The 16,425-nt window shown below is 41.2% G+C and overlaps 1 protein-coding gene across 1 annotated transcript; it reads right to left on the bottom strand.

The window, feature by feature from the left end:
* Positions 1-25: 25 nt before the first annotated feature.
* slc12a1 (solute carrier family 12 member 1) lies at positions 26-13,859 on the bottom strand. The gene is made up of 26 exons (XM_060071629.1): positions 13,353-13,859; positions 11,964-12,107; positions 11,489-11,564; positions 10,407-10,502; positions 9,696-9,835; positions 9,491-9,601; positions 9,291-9,402; positions 9,008-9,135; positions 8,445-8,529; positions 8,098-8,273; positions 7,655-7,762; positions 7,358-7,481; positions 6,449-6,550; positions 6,080-6,235; positions 5,860-5,959; positions 5,654-5,765; positions 5,040-5,180; positions 4,276-4,382; positions 3,546-3,628; positions 2,975-3,100; positions 2,212-2,340; positions 1,792-1,903; positions 1,578-1,664; positions 1,325-1,460; positions 1,077-1,144; positions 26-880 (listed from the first exon to the last, which is right to left on the bottom strand). Exons 1-26 carry the CDS (start codon positions 13,614-13,616, stop codon positions 745-747), a joined length of 3,159 nt encoding a protein of 1,052 aa, XP_059927612.1. The 5' UTR covers positions 13,617-13,859; the 3' UTR covers positions 26-744.
* Positions 13,860-16,425: the final 2,566 nt, after the last annotated feature.

The raw sequence follows: 16,425 nt of genomic DNA, 5'->3' as shown, positions 1-16,425 counted from the left end.
TATTCTGAAATGATAAATACAAAAATAAGAAGACAATATTTTAATTATTCTTTGAATCAAATGATCACATTTAATAAGACATATAATTCTGAATTAAAAATATACAGACAATTAAGCAATTTTCATTAACCCAAAGGAGTATGTTATGCTATAGGTAAAAAATGAATAGCGTACCCTTTGTAATATTTAGACATTCATATGAAATAGATAAACGGCTTTATAATACAGCAACACACTATGCATGTCAAACAATAACAAAAGTGCATACTTTCGTATGGCCTAATGACAGAAATCAGCATATACCCAACACCTGTGAGTTTTCCATATTCATTCTTTACTATCAAAAATACTAAACATGCATTGATATACTCTATATTAATGCTTTTATTTTACAGTTATAAAATGTTTTGATAGCAGTGACCTGCCATTTTGCCAACCAACAACATGCCCAGGTATGGTGGAATTGTACATAACTAGACTGTTTTATTATATTGTGGCCTCGCTAGGGGAAAAAGCATTACCAACTCTAGATTTTTATTTGCCTACTTTGTAAGCATTGAAACCTATTCCATGCATTCAGATAGCCGACCACTCCAGAAATTAACATCACTAAAGTCATGTTGTAAATGTTTCTGCATTTTGAGTCTGTTCTGGCACAAGTTCCCTTAAAATGAAACCGACCACAATGTCCTTTCAAAAATTAAATTTTAGCAAGGTTGTCTGCCGTTGTCCTCTCCCTCCCGCTCAGGAGTAGAAGGTGAGGACACTCTTGTGGTTTCCTCGGATGAGTAGTGTGGGAGGGAGGTTCTTGGTCAGAGTGTCCAGCCAAGCCATGTAGAGATGATCAGAGACAGACTCCTTGCGGGCAATAGGCATGCTCCTGTAAAGGTAACAGGGAAAACAGTAGGCACCCAGTTCAACCCTTTTTTGTACTGTGAACGTATGTTTTGCCTCTTTCCTTCCTTTAAAAATAAACAGCGTTGAACCTGCCCACACTTTTCTGCTGGGGCCCATACTATACTTTTTCATTCGAGCCGTACAGCATGGGATGTTTCACCTTAATGGTCCATACTTACACTATGATGAGGTTAGCCGAACTTGACTTCTCCCAGAGAAGCTCATTCAGGCGCACCTGCAGGTTAGTCTGTAAACAATCGCAGAAATTTGTATGCAAATAAACAGACCAAAATACTGTGTTATCAACTAACTAATTGACTCCAAAAGAAACACAATCTGTCTGTCTTCTGTATATCGTCTTGAATACATTTGTATTCTATATTTATACATATATTTATTGTGTATTTTTTCAATCTGGTTGTTTAACCTTTTCTTCGAAGCTGCTGAGCTCTTCGTCTGTGATCATCCAGGGCGATTCTTCTCGCAATGCTTCACTGCGGGCCTTGTCTTTGCCACCCTCGTGCAGACGGAACGGTTCAATCATGTCTTCAAATGCCTTCCAGCTAAAAGGAAGCCCATGGATTTATACATTATTTTCTAAAACTTTAAAGAAAGCTTAAACCACTATTCCACCCTCTGGACTCTGGGCAATGAAATAGCAATGGAAAAGGCACACTTACTTATCTGATTTGGGGCCGATGTGAAGGTCGTCGATGACATTGATGTCACTGCAGTTAATTCGGAATTTGATCAACAGGGTCTTCATGCTGCAGAGAGAAGAATATTTTGTTGGACTCTAATGGACTCCTGGACTCATTATAGGAAAAAAAGAACAGCTCTTTCTTCTAAATAAATGTGTGTAATTATTATCATAAACTTTTATAATAATCGTACTCCTCTTTATCCTGCTCAGTGCGTCCAGGTTGCCCGGCAACAAAGATCCTCAATTTACAGTCCTTCCACTTCTTCCTGGTGGTGAGAATGTACGGCAGCAGCAGGGTCAGACCTGGATGAGACATTCGTTGATTCATTCATTTGTTTCATTATTTTTTCACCACTCTGTCAAAATTTGTATCAATCGATATCTCATGGCCTATTTCCCCCTCAAACAATGGCAGAAGATAGTGTGGGAATGTAAAAAGAAATGATTCATTCAACATAGCATTATTCAGTTCTAAAACTGTTTTCCCGTATCTATGGCTGGAAGTGTAATGCTCCTCTCTGTGTGTCGTCTGTCTTGGACAATGCACCAATAAGGGCACCATACAGTGCATGTGATGCGAATGCTTGAGGCCAGAAGCAATGAATACCCACCGCCGTCATCAAACAACCACCACACGTCAATGGTGCCTTTGGACTGTTTCTTCTGGAACTGAGTGCTTGCCTCCAATAGCATATCATTAATCTTGGCCTCCTGTGGTGGTGGAGGGCTGCACACTGATACTGGTGGACAGAGGGAATAAGCACAACCAGAGTTAACATATGGGTGTAGCGGGGGGGGGGGTTAATGCAGTATGACAGAGAGTGTCCGTCTCCGTGTAGGGGAACGGTAAGAACATTAGCAGGGAGAGCCAGCTCTGAAATCTCACATTCCAATTAGACTGCACATTGCACACTCCAGCAATGCCTGGCAAAATAATGTGTTGACGCTGTGTGTGTGTGTGTGTGTCCAAGACTGAAAGAAGCAGACTATAAATATGCTTAATATAACAGGCCCCCCGCTGTCTGAGTAAAATGACTGTTTTGTCAAACCACAGTCTTACTGGACAAGAGAAGCCATTTTATTAGATCAAATCCCCATCGCTTCTGGGAGCTCGCTGATTGTGTTATAATTCATGATAGAGGATAGAAAACTTTATTCACAAAAGATATTTGAATTGAAGGCTACTTTTTTAAAAGCAGTTTCTTTATTTAAGGCTACAATGGGCATGTGTTCTGTTTTAAAAAGTGACATTTTCTCCGAAGGACTCTAAATTATGATGTCATCTTTTACAATTACATCACTCTGCTTACGTCAAGTTGCAAAGAATACGGAATAACATGCTATTTTATAATTCATAAAGAAGAAGTGGTATACCTCTGGTGGTGAGCACTTGTTGAGATGAGTTCTTCGATTTCCTGAACCTTCCCTTTCCTTTCACTCCATTGGACATGACCTCCTTCTCCTGAGCCTCTTGCTCCTTCGCAGCTTTCATCATTTCCTCTAGAGAGCAGCAGAAAGCAATATACTATTTAGTAATATAACTGCCATGTTTTATCCAAAGTAAATCCTATAACAGGAACAGATGAGGCCTTTTACTTACTTGAACCTACAACCCTTCAACTGGGAGTTGGAACATTACCCTATCCTGCCCTCTAATGTACACCAGGAATATTAATTAAACGGTAAATTAGTGTTGACATTACCAAACTAGCTTCATAGAAAGATGTCCTGCAATCCAACACAGCCTTTATTAAATAACCAAAACGTCATCATTTCTTTATCAGGTACATTTGCGTAATAATTTCAACAACAAAAAATGATAATATTCAGTGTGCATCAATTTGTACACTAAACAACACTAAATGTATGAACACTAAAACATATGGCTTTGATACTGTATGTTAGTCAGTTAATTTGTGAGAGGGGCTCATATTAATGCACCCACCTTCTTCCTCTACGAACTGAGACATGTCCAGACCCTGGGGCACTCTGAGCACCAGAGTGCCGTACTCAAAGTCAAATGCATCGCTGGAACAAAGACAAGGGGCATATGAGGATACCGAGCTTCATCAAGCATCTGCATATAATATACATAGTTTTTTTTATTTGATTATTACAATTGCTTAATAATCTAAAAAGTGTGCTCAGTCATGCATTAGTGTGTGTTTAAATGTGAGGATAGTGTGTGTGTGCGTGTGTGTGTGTGTGTGTGTGTGTGTGTGTGTGTGTGTGTGTGTGTGTGTGTGTGTGTGTGTGTGTGTGCGTGCGTGCGTGCGTGCGTGCGTGCGTGCGTGCGTGCGTGCGTGCGTGCGTGCGTGCGTGCGTGCGTGCGTGCGTGCGTGCGTGCGCGTGTGCGCGTGTGCGCGTGCGTGCGTGTGTGTGAGTGAATGTTTATGTGTCTGGGTGCGCCTATGCGTGTTTAGGTATGAGATTGAAAGTTTGTGCCTATGTGTTTAAGTGAGAAAGTATGTGTGTGAGTTTGTGTGAGTGTGTGTGTGGTGTGTATCAATGTGTGTGTGCTAGTGTGTGTATTTCATGTGTGAAAATATGTATATATGTGTAAGGGTGTATATATTTGTGGTGTGTGCTTGCATATATGTGTGTGTGTATGCCAAACGCACACACAAACACATATACACAAGCACACACCATAAATGTGAGGGAGAGTGACATACTGGAGAACTCCCACATAGTTCTTGATGGCCTGAGTGTCGGCGCTCCTCCAGTCTCTTTTGAAGCCCATCATGAGGATGTTAGGCTTCAAGCGGCCCAGACCAGAGCTCTGTTGGCGGTAGGGTTAAAACAAACATCATAAAGATCAACCTCCCAAATGACCGCTGAAACCACAAAAACCCAGATAGCGTGTTCAATTAACTCACGGGTATGAATATGTAATCATTACAAATAAACAAATAAAAACAAATCCATAAAAAGGTGTATCAAAAATAAAAGAAGCCTTTTACTGGGACAAGATAAGCCTGTGAAGATGTTACGAGCTGATTATAGACAAGATCCTCTGCCTCTATCCCTCAGCCACAGGGCTTTTGTTAATCAATTCTAACTTTTATACTTCCACAGTGTTTGAAGTACTAAGCCTTGGAAGGAACCACAGCTATATCCTTTGGCCACTGCGATAGCCAGAGCTGTAACACTTGTTATCTTGTTGCCCCACATTCAACTATTTCACTCGCTGTGTCCATAAAGACCTTGCCAGGAGCCTTGGTCTGGTTCTGAACCACAGTTATCTCTAGCTGATAGATTCACACTTTGTGTTGGATCAGGCAAATTTAAGAGACAGTAAAAAGATTGTGTTGAATTAAAGTCAAAGTGCATATGTTGCATTTGTTGCATTTAAAAATACATAGTGTTTTGACACTTCTCTTTTCAAATCACTAACAGACTGCAAGGAAGACCTGCGTTCATATGTTGACCAGCTGACCTGCAGTAGGGCGTCTGCCCCTTGCCTGAAGTCATCGCTGGCCACTGCAGTGTAGAAGGCTTTGCGTTTGTTTTTATGAAGCCATAGTTGGTTCTTCTCCATGCCAGCGTTCATCTCCTGAAGCACCTTCCACCTTGGGCCCTGGAAATGTAAAAATCAGCTAGGCTCATGAATGAAGGAATTTGTTGCACGGGTACAAGCTTCATGATGAAGATACATTATACATTTAGGGTATTTACATTCACCTATACATGAATGTATATATGAATGTGTGCATGTGTGTGTCCACCAATCACAAACTCAGAGGAAATAGGTGACCCTCAACCCTGTCTCTAGTACCTTTGTTAAAATAACACACCTACATATATACTTTATTCTACTTTTAAAAGTCAGGTGACAGGTTTACACTTCAAAGGTTGAAATTTGAATAAAAATGGCCACAGCTGTTCCTTGGAATAGAAATTAGCATTCTCCTGCCTAATTTGGTTTTAAATCAAAGGAATGGAGCATATCCCAGCCACATTCTCCCCTCAGGTCTTGACATATGAGACACTGATAAGACCCCCTCCCCCCTGGTAACAAATGGTAAAAGTAATTTGTTTCAGATCACATACCACAAAGACTTCAGAGGTAAGACAGAGTCCATAGGTCTTGGATAAGGAGTGAGCCAGGTCCAGGAGAGCCGGTCTAGTGCGTACCGAGCCAGTGAGGACAATGATCTGAGGCCTAGTGGAGCAGTGGATGAGCAGGGGAAATGTGAGAGTACTGACATATTTCACGTCAACGATTTGAGGAATTGCTCCTGCGGTCCGTCTGGTACCTGAAGTTTTTCACATGTTCCTCGATGCCAGACAGAGACAGGGCATTGCTGACCGCGCTGACAAAGGTCACCGCCTGGGTGGACGAACCCCAGTTCACGTCTAGAAGAAGACAGGGTTAATGTGTTAATGCCGATGCTGATGGTAATAAAGCCAGAGGTGATTTCGTAACAGGTCTGCGTACATGAACACATTCAAGCGTTTTGCACACACTGCACTCACTGGGCTTTTTGACGGTGACGTAGATGTACAGAAGGATCTCGATGCCGTAGGTGAGGAGCGCGGCCCACCAGTTGATGACAAACATGACAACACAGCATAACACCGCACCCACCAGCGACAGCCACATGTTGTAGAATTTGTATGCCGGGCGCCAGCCTGCGGAGAAGACAACACAAAGAATGTAAAGCACACATCGTATTTTATGGATTCCTTATCCTGCACGCTACAACCTCTATCATATCAAAAAAAATTATAATAATCCAAGACCGATTCCTGATAAGAATGCCATTTCTAAAGCCAATGCATGAAGAAAACAATAAGCAAAATATGGACCAGGGACATGCTCACGTATGTGTGTTTATAACCGACCTGGAGACTTGGCGTAGGAGGCGTGGAAGCAGGAGAAGTTGATGAGAGCGTAGGAGGCCAAGAAGAAGTTGGAAATGATGGGAGCGATAACGTTCAGGTCGCCTACAAACACAGAAAGCAGACTTAGGCTGAGGTGGTCCCCTGAAGCTCCGTCAGCATGCACCACACTGAGGGGACTGGTGAGCAGGGAGTTTGCATGGCATTTCTTTCTGGTTTTAGGATGATTATCATTGAAATTACGATGATATCATTAATTCGTAGCCTATTGGGTTGGGATCTTTCCAGATCAATTTCAGTTCACATTCTGTTGCTCTCTGCGGATCTGTCAGGCAGAAAGCCCATTGAAAAAAGATTGCAAAGGGACAGGGATTTTCAGATCGTGAAAACGCAAGGAGCTCCACGGTCGGCAGATTTCAAGAACTATTGATGAAGTGTATCAATCGACTGAGCACTCAAAGATGTTTTAACTGAAGTAGACCGAATAAGGATGTTGAAGTGATCTGCACAACAAGCTTTCCTCAGACATGTTTTTCCTGACTTCGAATTGGATTAGGCAAGAGCGAAGAGAACAAGAGCATCCCTTGGTTATTTGATCTGATATTCTGGAGTTTTTGAGCAATGTAAGACGATGACCATACGTGAAAATCAATTGCTGTCAAGCCAATGCCAGACTAACTGATAATCATTGCCGACCACAACTTTAATGTATAGATGGTCTCATCAGGCTTTACCCTAATGCATACTGTGTAAACAACTAAAATCAACTTCTTGCCTTTGTTTTCTGTGTAACCTACAAAGTTAGCCTCTTCTCAATGGCCTTTTTTGTACTGCATCCCCTGGGAACACCTGTTTATTGAAGTTTAGATGGGAAAACTGATGATAACCCAGCACTCATTTGACTCAACTGACCTATGAGAATGAAGGCAACAGAGATTAAGAAGGTGAGGACGTAGCCGCGGATGGGCTCGTTGTTCTTGCCGCTTCCCTTAGCAAAGAAATGCAGTGCTGTGTAGATGTTGTCCTTGCATAGTGCCTGTTGAGGAACAGAGTCACTGTTAAAAGAGGATAACTGAGAACGCTTTACACGTTTCGTTGAATACTTTTACTTGTGAATAAACCATGTTCATGACCAAGGTCAGGTGTAATGAATAAGCACTATCTGGTGTGACAGAACTGTTTCTTTTTCTAGGTGTGCGTTGGACCAACCTGGAAGACTTTGGGAGCACTGACTAGTGAAGCAAGGGCAGAGGATAGGGTGGCTGAGAATGTTCCGGCGATGATGAGGGGACCAAACCCTGAGACCATGGTCATCACCTGCAGGGCAGAATGTCAGAAGTTTCCAAAGAAGGAAAAGAAAATTGGGTTAAAAGGGACTAGGTTTCATGGGAACATTCAACTTCTATATCTATAGTCCCATTCATATAACTAATACAGAAAAACAATTTGGGAAGCTATGCACTGTGTTTGTGTGTGTGTGTGTGTGCGTGCGTGCGTGCGTGCGTGCGTGCGTGCGTGTGTGTGTGTGTGTGTGTGTGTGTGTGTGTGTGTGTTGGGGGGGGGGGGGGGGGGGGGGGGTGGGGGGGTGGGGCGGGGCGTTTCTCAGCATCTGAAGAGGTCATGGTAAAGAGGAAACCTTTGGGCCGGTGTACCTGGAAGTTATGCATCGAGCCAAACTTGCAGGAATCTGGGTTTGTAACACAGGAGGAGAAGTTGTACCCCAGTTCACAGGCAGCCACTGAAGGACCATTGCAATCCTCTGCTGGCATGAACGTGGTGTTGATAAAGGAAGTCATGTTTCCAGTGGCATCACGGACAACACAGGCAGCTGACAAACACAAAGAGAGCAGTGCTTAGAAATATAGAAGTTACTGTGAGATCTGGATTCAATGTATTGTGTGCAGGACCAAACATTGGATGTGATACCTATTAGGTTTCTATATTCTTTTTTTAAAATGGGAATATGTCAAAAACAAATCAAGCTTTATATAATACGTACAGACACTGAGGGCTACTGCGAGGTAAGTGATACCCGTGATCAAAATGGCCCACAAGGTGCCCTTAGGAATGGCTGCTTGAGGATCCTGTAAAAACATAACACAAAACACAACAATAAATTCCATTGTCAGCGAGCAAATGATCGGAACATATTAAGTTAGTTTAAAGCTAAGAAAACACTGAATGAATTATTCTGTATTATTCTTCATTTTCATCTGGCTGGGAATATGTTAGTCTAGTGAGAGAATCCTGATCTCGCAAGTTCACAATCTGTGTGTCTCTCTTTTCCAGAAATGTCAAAATGTCATGTCTGCATGGAATACTTTTCTCAGATTAGAATATTTTTTTGATTCACTTCCAACTGGATTCAACAAGAGGGTCTCTCTGATTGTCTGGAGGTTTTTGAACAATCAATTTGAAAATCGACTGCTGTCCAGCCGATGTCAGACATATATTTATTGCAAAAAGCAAACTTAAATATCCGTATGTTCTCACAAGGCTAACGAATCTGTGGTTCATGAATTCTTTGGGTCAATTTCAACAGTCACCAATTTCCACAGTCACCTTCAAGTCTCCAGAGATGTTGGCTCCGGCAAGAATGCCAGTGGCAGCAGGGAAGAAGATGGCAAAAACTGAGAAAAAGGACTCTGGTCCTCGGAAATCTGGTGTAAAGTTTTCCATGAATATGTTTGCTGCAAAGAAAACACCAAAAAAATACCCATAAAGTGAGAGAAGGAAGGGGGAGCCTCACCAACATAAGGTTGGTTAGGCTATATACCATCTGAATGAAATGCTTCAGCACAAGGGTTTGTTTAGAATGCAGATTGTAACTTCTTTTGTATCTGACCTTGATAGTTGAAGAAGCCTTGTGTTTTCTTAGTTTCGGTGGCCGGGATGAAGGTTCCCACAAACACGTTGACAATGGCCGCCAACAAGATAACGAGCAGAACAATCTGGGCCTATTAGTGAAGTCAAAGGACAGTTTTAAGCTTGCATTCATGTGGTTGGTTGACCATGCTAGCCATCCTCCTGTTCTCTTCCTCTTACCTTGGCTTCCCATGCCATACCAGCTAATGATATGCCCAGGAGCAACACCACTGTGATACAGCCAATGATCCTGATGTCATTCAACGGATCCACCATGATGGAATCATAGTCCTGGAAGAGAGGAAGCCGAGAGGGCGACAGATAAGCATTGATAAAAATCAAATATTCAGTTCTAAGATAGTTGCTGTAATGCATGCTTACGTACTATGAGAAGCTGAACCACAGTCTCTGCAAATCCAACCACATACATAGATACGGCCACCGCATTGGCAAACGCAAAGATCAAACCGATGGAGCCTCCAAATTCTGGTCCTAAGCTGCGAGATATCAAGTAGTAGGCTCCTCCTGTGAAGACCACGACAACGGAAAATAGACAATTGCAGACACGCACACACAATGGTGGATGATTAATCACCACATCAAGGATTCATTGACTACATATCAGGAAGAAAATTATTTATGGTGATAGCTACGGGGTGCAGTTTGTAACTTTGTGTCTTTATCCAAGAAACTTGTTCACCTGCTTCCTGTTTGATTCTCTATCTCACAACTCTGTTTCCAAGGGTGTGTAGACATTAAGGATATGCTCGCACACTGTTTGCATCCATTGCCCCTTATCGACCTGTGGCTGGCTTTGTGTTGCATGTGTATTTTACTAATGCTTAAAAACCTTTCCTGGCAAGGGAAGTTGTGTATCAGAAATTAGAGGAAATGTCTGTATCAGTGGTCACCGCATAAACGTTTCTTAAGGTATACAATGGTAGAGCAGTAATTATGTATGAACTTAATTGTAGGTTTCACGATGGAATAGACAGTGTGTCTGTAAACTAATAAAATTATAATAAAAAAATATGTGTAAGACCCAAGGGTTTAGAGGTAATTGCTATTGTGTTGTGATGATAAAGTGTTTTCTCACCTCCTCTGACAATTCCGTTCGTACAAATAGCAGACATGGAAAGGCCAGTGATGGTGGTTACCACACAGCTCAAGAGAATAACAACAATCCCAAGGCCTGGAAAGAAAACATTACACAAATCAAAAAACAAATCTTTATTCTCCACACACAAGACCCAACATATTTAGTGGGGCTTTTGTTAGCCATGCCCATGTAGAGGGGGGTGGACCCTCGCACACATTCTGGTTTTAAAATACTTAAATACATGAGCGACCTCACCTCAACTCAGATCTTTCCTCAAGCCCCTTCATCTCACCTCTAAGACTTATGCACATTTACACACACACACACACACACACACACACACACACACACACACACACACACACACACACACACACACACACACACACACACCACACACACACACACACACACACACACACACACACACACACACACACACACACACACACACACACCCATGCATGAACAAATGTAAAAGTATAGACACACCTGCACACACACACGCACACGCATACCCAGGCATCCAGGCACACACGCAGGCACACACACACACGCACACACACGCGCACACACACACACACACACACACACGCACGCACGCACGCACGCACGCACGCACGCACGCACGCACGCACGCACGCACGCACGCACGCACGCACGCACGCACACACACACACACACACACACACACACACACACACACACACACACACACACACACACACACACACACACACACACACACACACACACACACACACACACACACACACATATACCCATACATATATCAGATAGTTGAATCAGTCCCAAGACAATGATTCACTACAAAGTAGTGGAGGACTGCATAATTATAATACCGCTTTCACCAGCTCTGCCTCACATCCTGGAACACACATCCACCTATCTTTTCAGAGCTAAGATAACATTATTAAAATGGAAATTAATCCTTACTAACTATGTTATGTGGACCCATATTGAAAGAAATGCAGTCAGGGGACTTGGGGATGATTTGGAATGTTGGTCAATATCCCAGCCCACGCCTCATTGGAAAGCAGGAGAGCCATGCAACTCACCCCAGCCGGCCTGACCAAACACCCAGGACAGACGGATGAACAGCATGACACCCCAGATGTTCAGCATGCATCGCACCTGTAGGAAAGCATCCCAAGAGCAAGCAAGTGGTTACGATTGATGTCGGCAGGCGATGGTTGGTTTCCACTTCAGAATTGGCACGAGACGGTAGGTTTATGATGCCTATGATAAGGCACGATGAAACAAAGGACTGATCCCCCCACCTCACATGTGCACCCTTCATATATTCAATTTCAAGGGGGGTAAAAATAGTTAAGCAATATCATTAAAAAAAGGAAACATGTTTATCTGCAAATGTTTGCATCTCAGTGCGAACAATCATTTATGAACCTAGTATCAAATTAACTGAATAATGAAGTACTGAAAATGATGCCCAAGTGTGTTTTTATGGGGGATTTGAGAGTCTGTTCCTATAAAGTTAAGGGGCTAGTCCACAGTGGCCCCAATTGAACTCACCAAGACCCCCTTTATCCAACCAAATTTTATTGGGCCTCCTTTTTTCTTTTCAACAGGGACAGCCGACTCCAGGTCATCTGACGGGAACCCTTCGCTGCTCTCCTCGTCGTCCGCCAACGTGTCCGGCACTGAGATATCGCCACCCTGCGCAGGGAACAATGGGAAGAGGGCCAAACAAAAGGGTAAGGGCAAGCCTTGTCTTGACACATAGAAATAATTGATTGACATTTATAAATACAGGGCCTAATTTCTCTTCCAAATTTGTCTCATGGGAATTCATTTGCGACATTGCGTGATTATTTTAGATGGGTTGGATTTATTGGGTCCGAGCATGGTCTGTGTCTTCTTGTCTTCCCAATAAAACTGATATAAACAGCCAGTAGATTAGGGCATTGTGTTTACATATTAATCCAATGATTTAGCAATACATTTAGCCACACCTAAACAGATAAACAGATTCATACAATGTTGACAAAGTAATAAAGTCCTTTCCAAAAAGCATCCTCATCATGTGTGCTTTTGAAAAGGTGTCCATTTGTGGTTGTGAATGGTTTGTGAATGGCTGATGATAAAAGCCCAGGATTTCTAGACCAATAAAAATACTATCAAAAGTCCAAGATGACACTGACATTATCTACACCCTGATATCTATATCTAATACCTGACCAACCTTGAATGTCAGGATAAAAGGGCTCAGCAGATCATATCTATTTTATATCAATAACTTCAATAACAAAACTGAAACTGACATAAAAGTAAAACCCAAGATGAACGCCATTCAAATTAAGAAACAAGTGCATCTATTTAGGTAGTGTTTTGTCCTTCTTGGTTCAGCTTTAATAACCTTTAAAACTCTGATGACCTTTGTCCCATTCTCTTTTGCAGCTCAGAGCAATTTAAATGTCTCTTAAAGAGCAATAAACGTACACGTTTTTTAGGGTCTTATGTAAACCGCATTCCCCATATAAGAGCTTTATGCAGTATATTATTTTATTTAAAAATTCTTTCTTAAATAACGAATCAGATTTTCCTCTATAAATCTTGCAGCTCTTCACATTTTTTTTGTTTTGTATATGATATGGTTTAGGTAAAAAGTTGCATCCAACACAGAATCCACACTCCTTAACGTCCTAGACATGGTGGAAAAGCAAATGTGAATACCAGGGTTTTTTTCGGCAAAGTAAATCCATGTCAACCTTTATGCGCACATGCTTATATACTCCAAAGAGAGAGGTTGACAGAAGGCAGTGAAGGAAACAGTTCAAAGATTCATCATTGATTGCTCTGGGGAGTTTGTATGTAGTGCAGAGATCACTTTTTCATCATTAATTTGAGTCATTTTCTCTCTTTCTGTTTAGACCCAAAGACACACAACACAAGCACACAGACCTTCTGGAAGACATCGTGCAGCTCCTGCAGAGAAGGTCTCACAGCCCGGTGTCCGCTGATGCTTCCGGCGTTGCGATAGAGATCAATGTGGGGAACGCGGTCCAAGGTGTCGTGACCGAAGGCGCTCACCACGGAGGCACGCACCGCCCGGTGGTCCCCGTTGGAGACGCCGTTGCCATTTCCGGAAAACGATGTCTCATTGTCACCTGTGCTGTCAAAAGCTTGGTTGACGAACTCCCCACCGCCACTGATTTTCCTCTCCATCAGATGTCTCTCAATGCCAGATAGAAGCAGCTGTGCACTCTACTCTTTCAATGAGATCCGTCACCTTGCTGCAACCTCTTATGGTCATGCAGGATACAGATCTGTTGGACTGGACCAAAGCTAACAAGATATGTGTTGAACCTGAACCTATTGATGCTTTCCTGAGCCACTCTAAGGCTGTCCTATGGAATCTGAGCTGTGATGACCCCTGCTTTATACCCTGTGAAACAGGGCCATATAACGGCAGTCAGCTATTGGTCAGCCGTGGATCAACCCTGGGAAAGTTGAATGAGGGGTGTCAGATATGTCCTTGCTTCATCCTAGTGGACACAAAGGCATTGCTTAACGATTAACCAAGTCATAAATGCCCAGGGAGAGATAAAGGCGCTTAGCACTTTTGCATTGTAGAATTGATCACTAATATTATTGTCTTAAGGGCCTAGCAGGAGCACATGTTGTTCTCTAGTGGCAGTTTATGAGTCTATGGCTTCTTCCTGATCCTCCTTCAGATGAATCACCATGTTATAACCCAAATGGAAGTTCACAACTAAGGACCAAAAATTGACAGAGCATCAGCATACAGGAAAAGTTTCAAGGTCAAAGTTGTTTGGTCATGCGTTATGACTATTTCTTAACATATCCCAAATGTAGCACCTGTATAAACATCCTGTCCCGGATGTTGGGTCATTAATGTATACGTCAGGTTGACTCTCACTCTGATTATGAAGATGACAACAACAAGTACTACTACACATACATTATTATTATTATTATTATTATTATTATTATTATTATTATTATTATTAATAATGTTATTATTATTATTATTATTATTATTATTATTATTATTGTTGTTGTTATTGTTGTCATTATTATAATAAATAATCAATTAAAATAATAATAATTCATTATTGTAACAATATATAAAAGTGTTCGCTGGTCAACTCAGGTATGACGATAAAGGGAGAAAAATTTGTTAATAGAAAATGGTAGTTCTCAGAAACACAAAGGAGGCAATTCTCTCCTACCGCTTGACTTCTTCAGTATCGGCTTTAGTACCTTTAGAAGAACCACTCAACATGTACACTTCCTTATTACTTATGCACAGCAGTGATTGATGTTGCAGGCAAGCAGTGGCACATTAACTGCATTTGACCTTGGCTGTGTTACAAAATATCCAAAATGCTGCATGTGACTGCAAAAAGGTCATAAATGGCCAAGAGCTAATCAGATATCGTTAAGTATCTAAAGCTAAATAACTTCAGATTCAACTGAGTCATACCTGCGTTAAAAATATTCCACCATGGGATATGTTGTCATATTTATTCCTGACTCTGTGTGCCTCACGTATCTTTTACAACCCAAACTATGATGCTGTTTTTGCATCTGGCGACAAAATGAAGGAACTATAACCAATAGCATAAATAGTTATATTTAATGGCATGGGGATTTTTAGATTGTACCCATCAAATGGTCGATGGGGTCTGAGAAAAGGTTCTCATCTCAACAAAGGTACAGATGCAGCCTAAGGTTCATAGAGAATATTCACTTTTCACTCCCCTTGGAAACAGCAGTCCACACCACTATTACACTAATGACATGCGGGGAGGAAACGGAATGCGCTCTGGGTCATTAGAGTCCTACTGGTGGTATGGTGCTTATACACGATCATAAACCAAGGAAAAACACAGATCTTTTTATCTGCTTGACATAGCGTATTGAATACACGAGTATTGAATATTGCATTGTTTTGTATTCTGACCATACACTCAGATGCCTGTTTAACAAGCATCATATGTTTGAACAGTATTGGTTGTTTCAAAGTGGTACATCAATTGACTTGATTTTTGATAGAAATAACAATCTGAGATTAGGAATCAAATATCATGGAATATTACGATTTTAAATCGAAGACAGGACACAAGAGGACATAGTTGTTTGAGTTAATGGGTCATTGTGGCAATAGTATATGATCCAAACAACTTTACAAGAATCCTATTAAAATGCTAAAATATTTGTAATTTAATTGAGGAATAAGTGTCTCAGTGTCCCTCACACCAAAATCAATATCACTTTTGAATGATTTTATATTCAGAAAAACACATTGGTGTACATAGGGAACCAATTGAATAAATCATAATTTAACAGGGACATTGGAGAAATACATGAAACAGGCTAGTGATTACAATTGCAAGATAAGTATTTTAAATATGATTATTATGAGGAGAACCCTATCTAATAGATAATTGTACGCCTTACCCAGAGACGATATCTCCAGTCTTTTGGGTTATCAAGTTATATATAGTTAACACTATCATGGAGCAAAAGGTTAGAATCCATTCAATAGTAATTAATAGTTATTATATTTAGTTATTATCTTAGTTATATAAATTAATTCCTTAGTGATTGTTTTAAGATGGATTTAATCATTACACTAGTTAAAAGAAAAGTAGAACATTTGTATTAATCATTGACATATTATGCGGGCTGAAGCACAGTGGTGAGTCACCCAATCCCATTTTGTATCAGCAAGGTCTCAAGACTGACATCCTGAATGGCTGTTTACAAAACGCCAACAGAAGAGTGTGGAGCACAATCTAATAACTGCTCTGTGTTCTTGCTACGATATTCAGGATGCAAAATCCCATATGTATTCTTCATGTGAAAATACAATTTATAATCTTTAACATGAAAAGTAAAAGAATATGTATAATGATGCAAAAAAAAAGCATAGAGACGTAAAATATAAAATATGGTGGTCATGTGCATAATAATAATAATAATAATACATTTAATTTAGAGGCGCCTT

This window comes from Gadus macrocephalus, chromosome 14, assembly GCF_031168955.1.
Source record: "Gadus macrocephalus chromosome 14, ASM3116895v1".
NCBI classification, from domain to species: Eukaryota; Metazoa; Chordata; class Actinopteri; order Gadiformes; family Gadidae; genus Gadus; species Gadus macrocephalus.
Note: the sequence above shows the minus strand (reverse complement) of the source record. Positions and strands in the feature narration are given on the sequence as shown.

Coding starts and splice junctions, on each gene's coding strand:
- slc12a1 (XM_060071629.1), bottom strand. CDS start 13,616: ATGGAGAGGAAAATCAGTGGCGGTGGGGAGTTCGTCAACCAAGCTTTT. Junction 7,763..8,097: donor GCTCGATGCATAACTTCCAG/GTACACCGGCCC, acceptor TCTGCCCTGCAG/GTGATGACCATGGTCTCAGG. Junction 3,101..3,545: donor TCAGTTCGTAGAGGAAGAAG/GTGGGTGCATTA, acceptor GCTGCTCTCTAG/AGGAAATGATGAAAGCTGCG.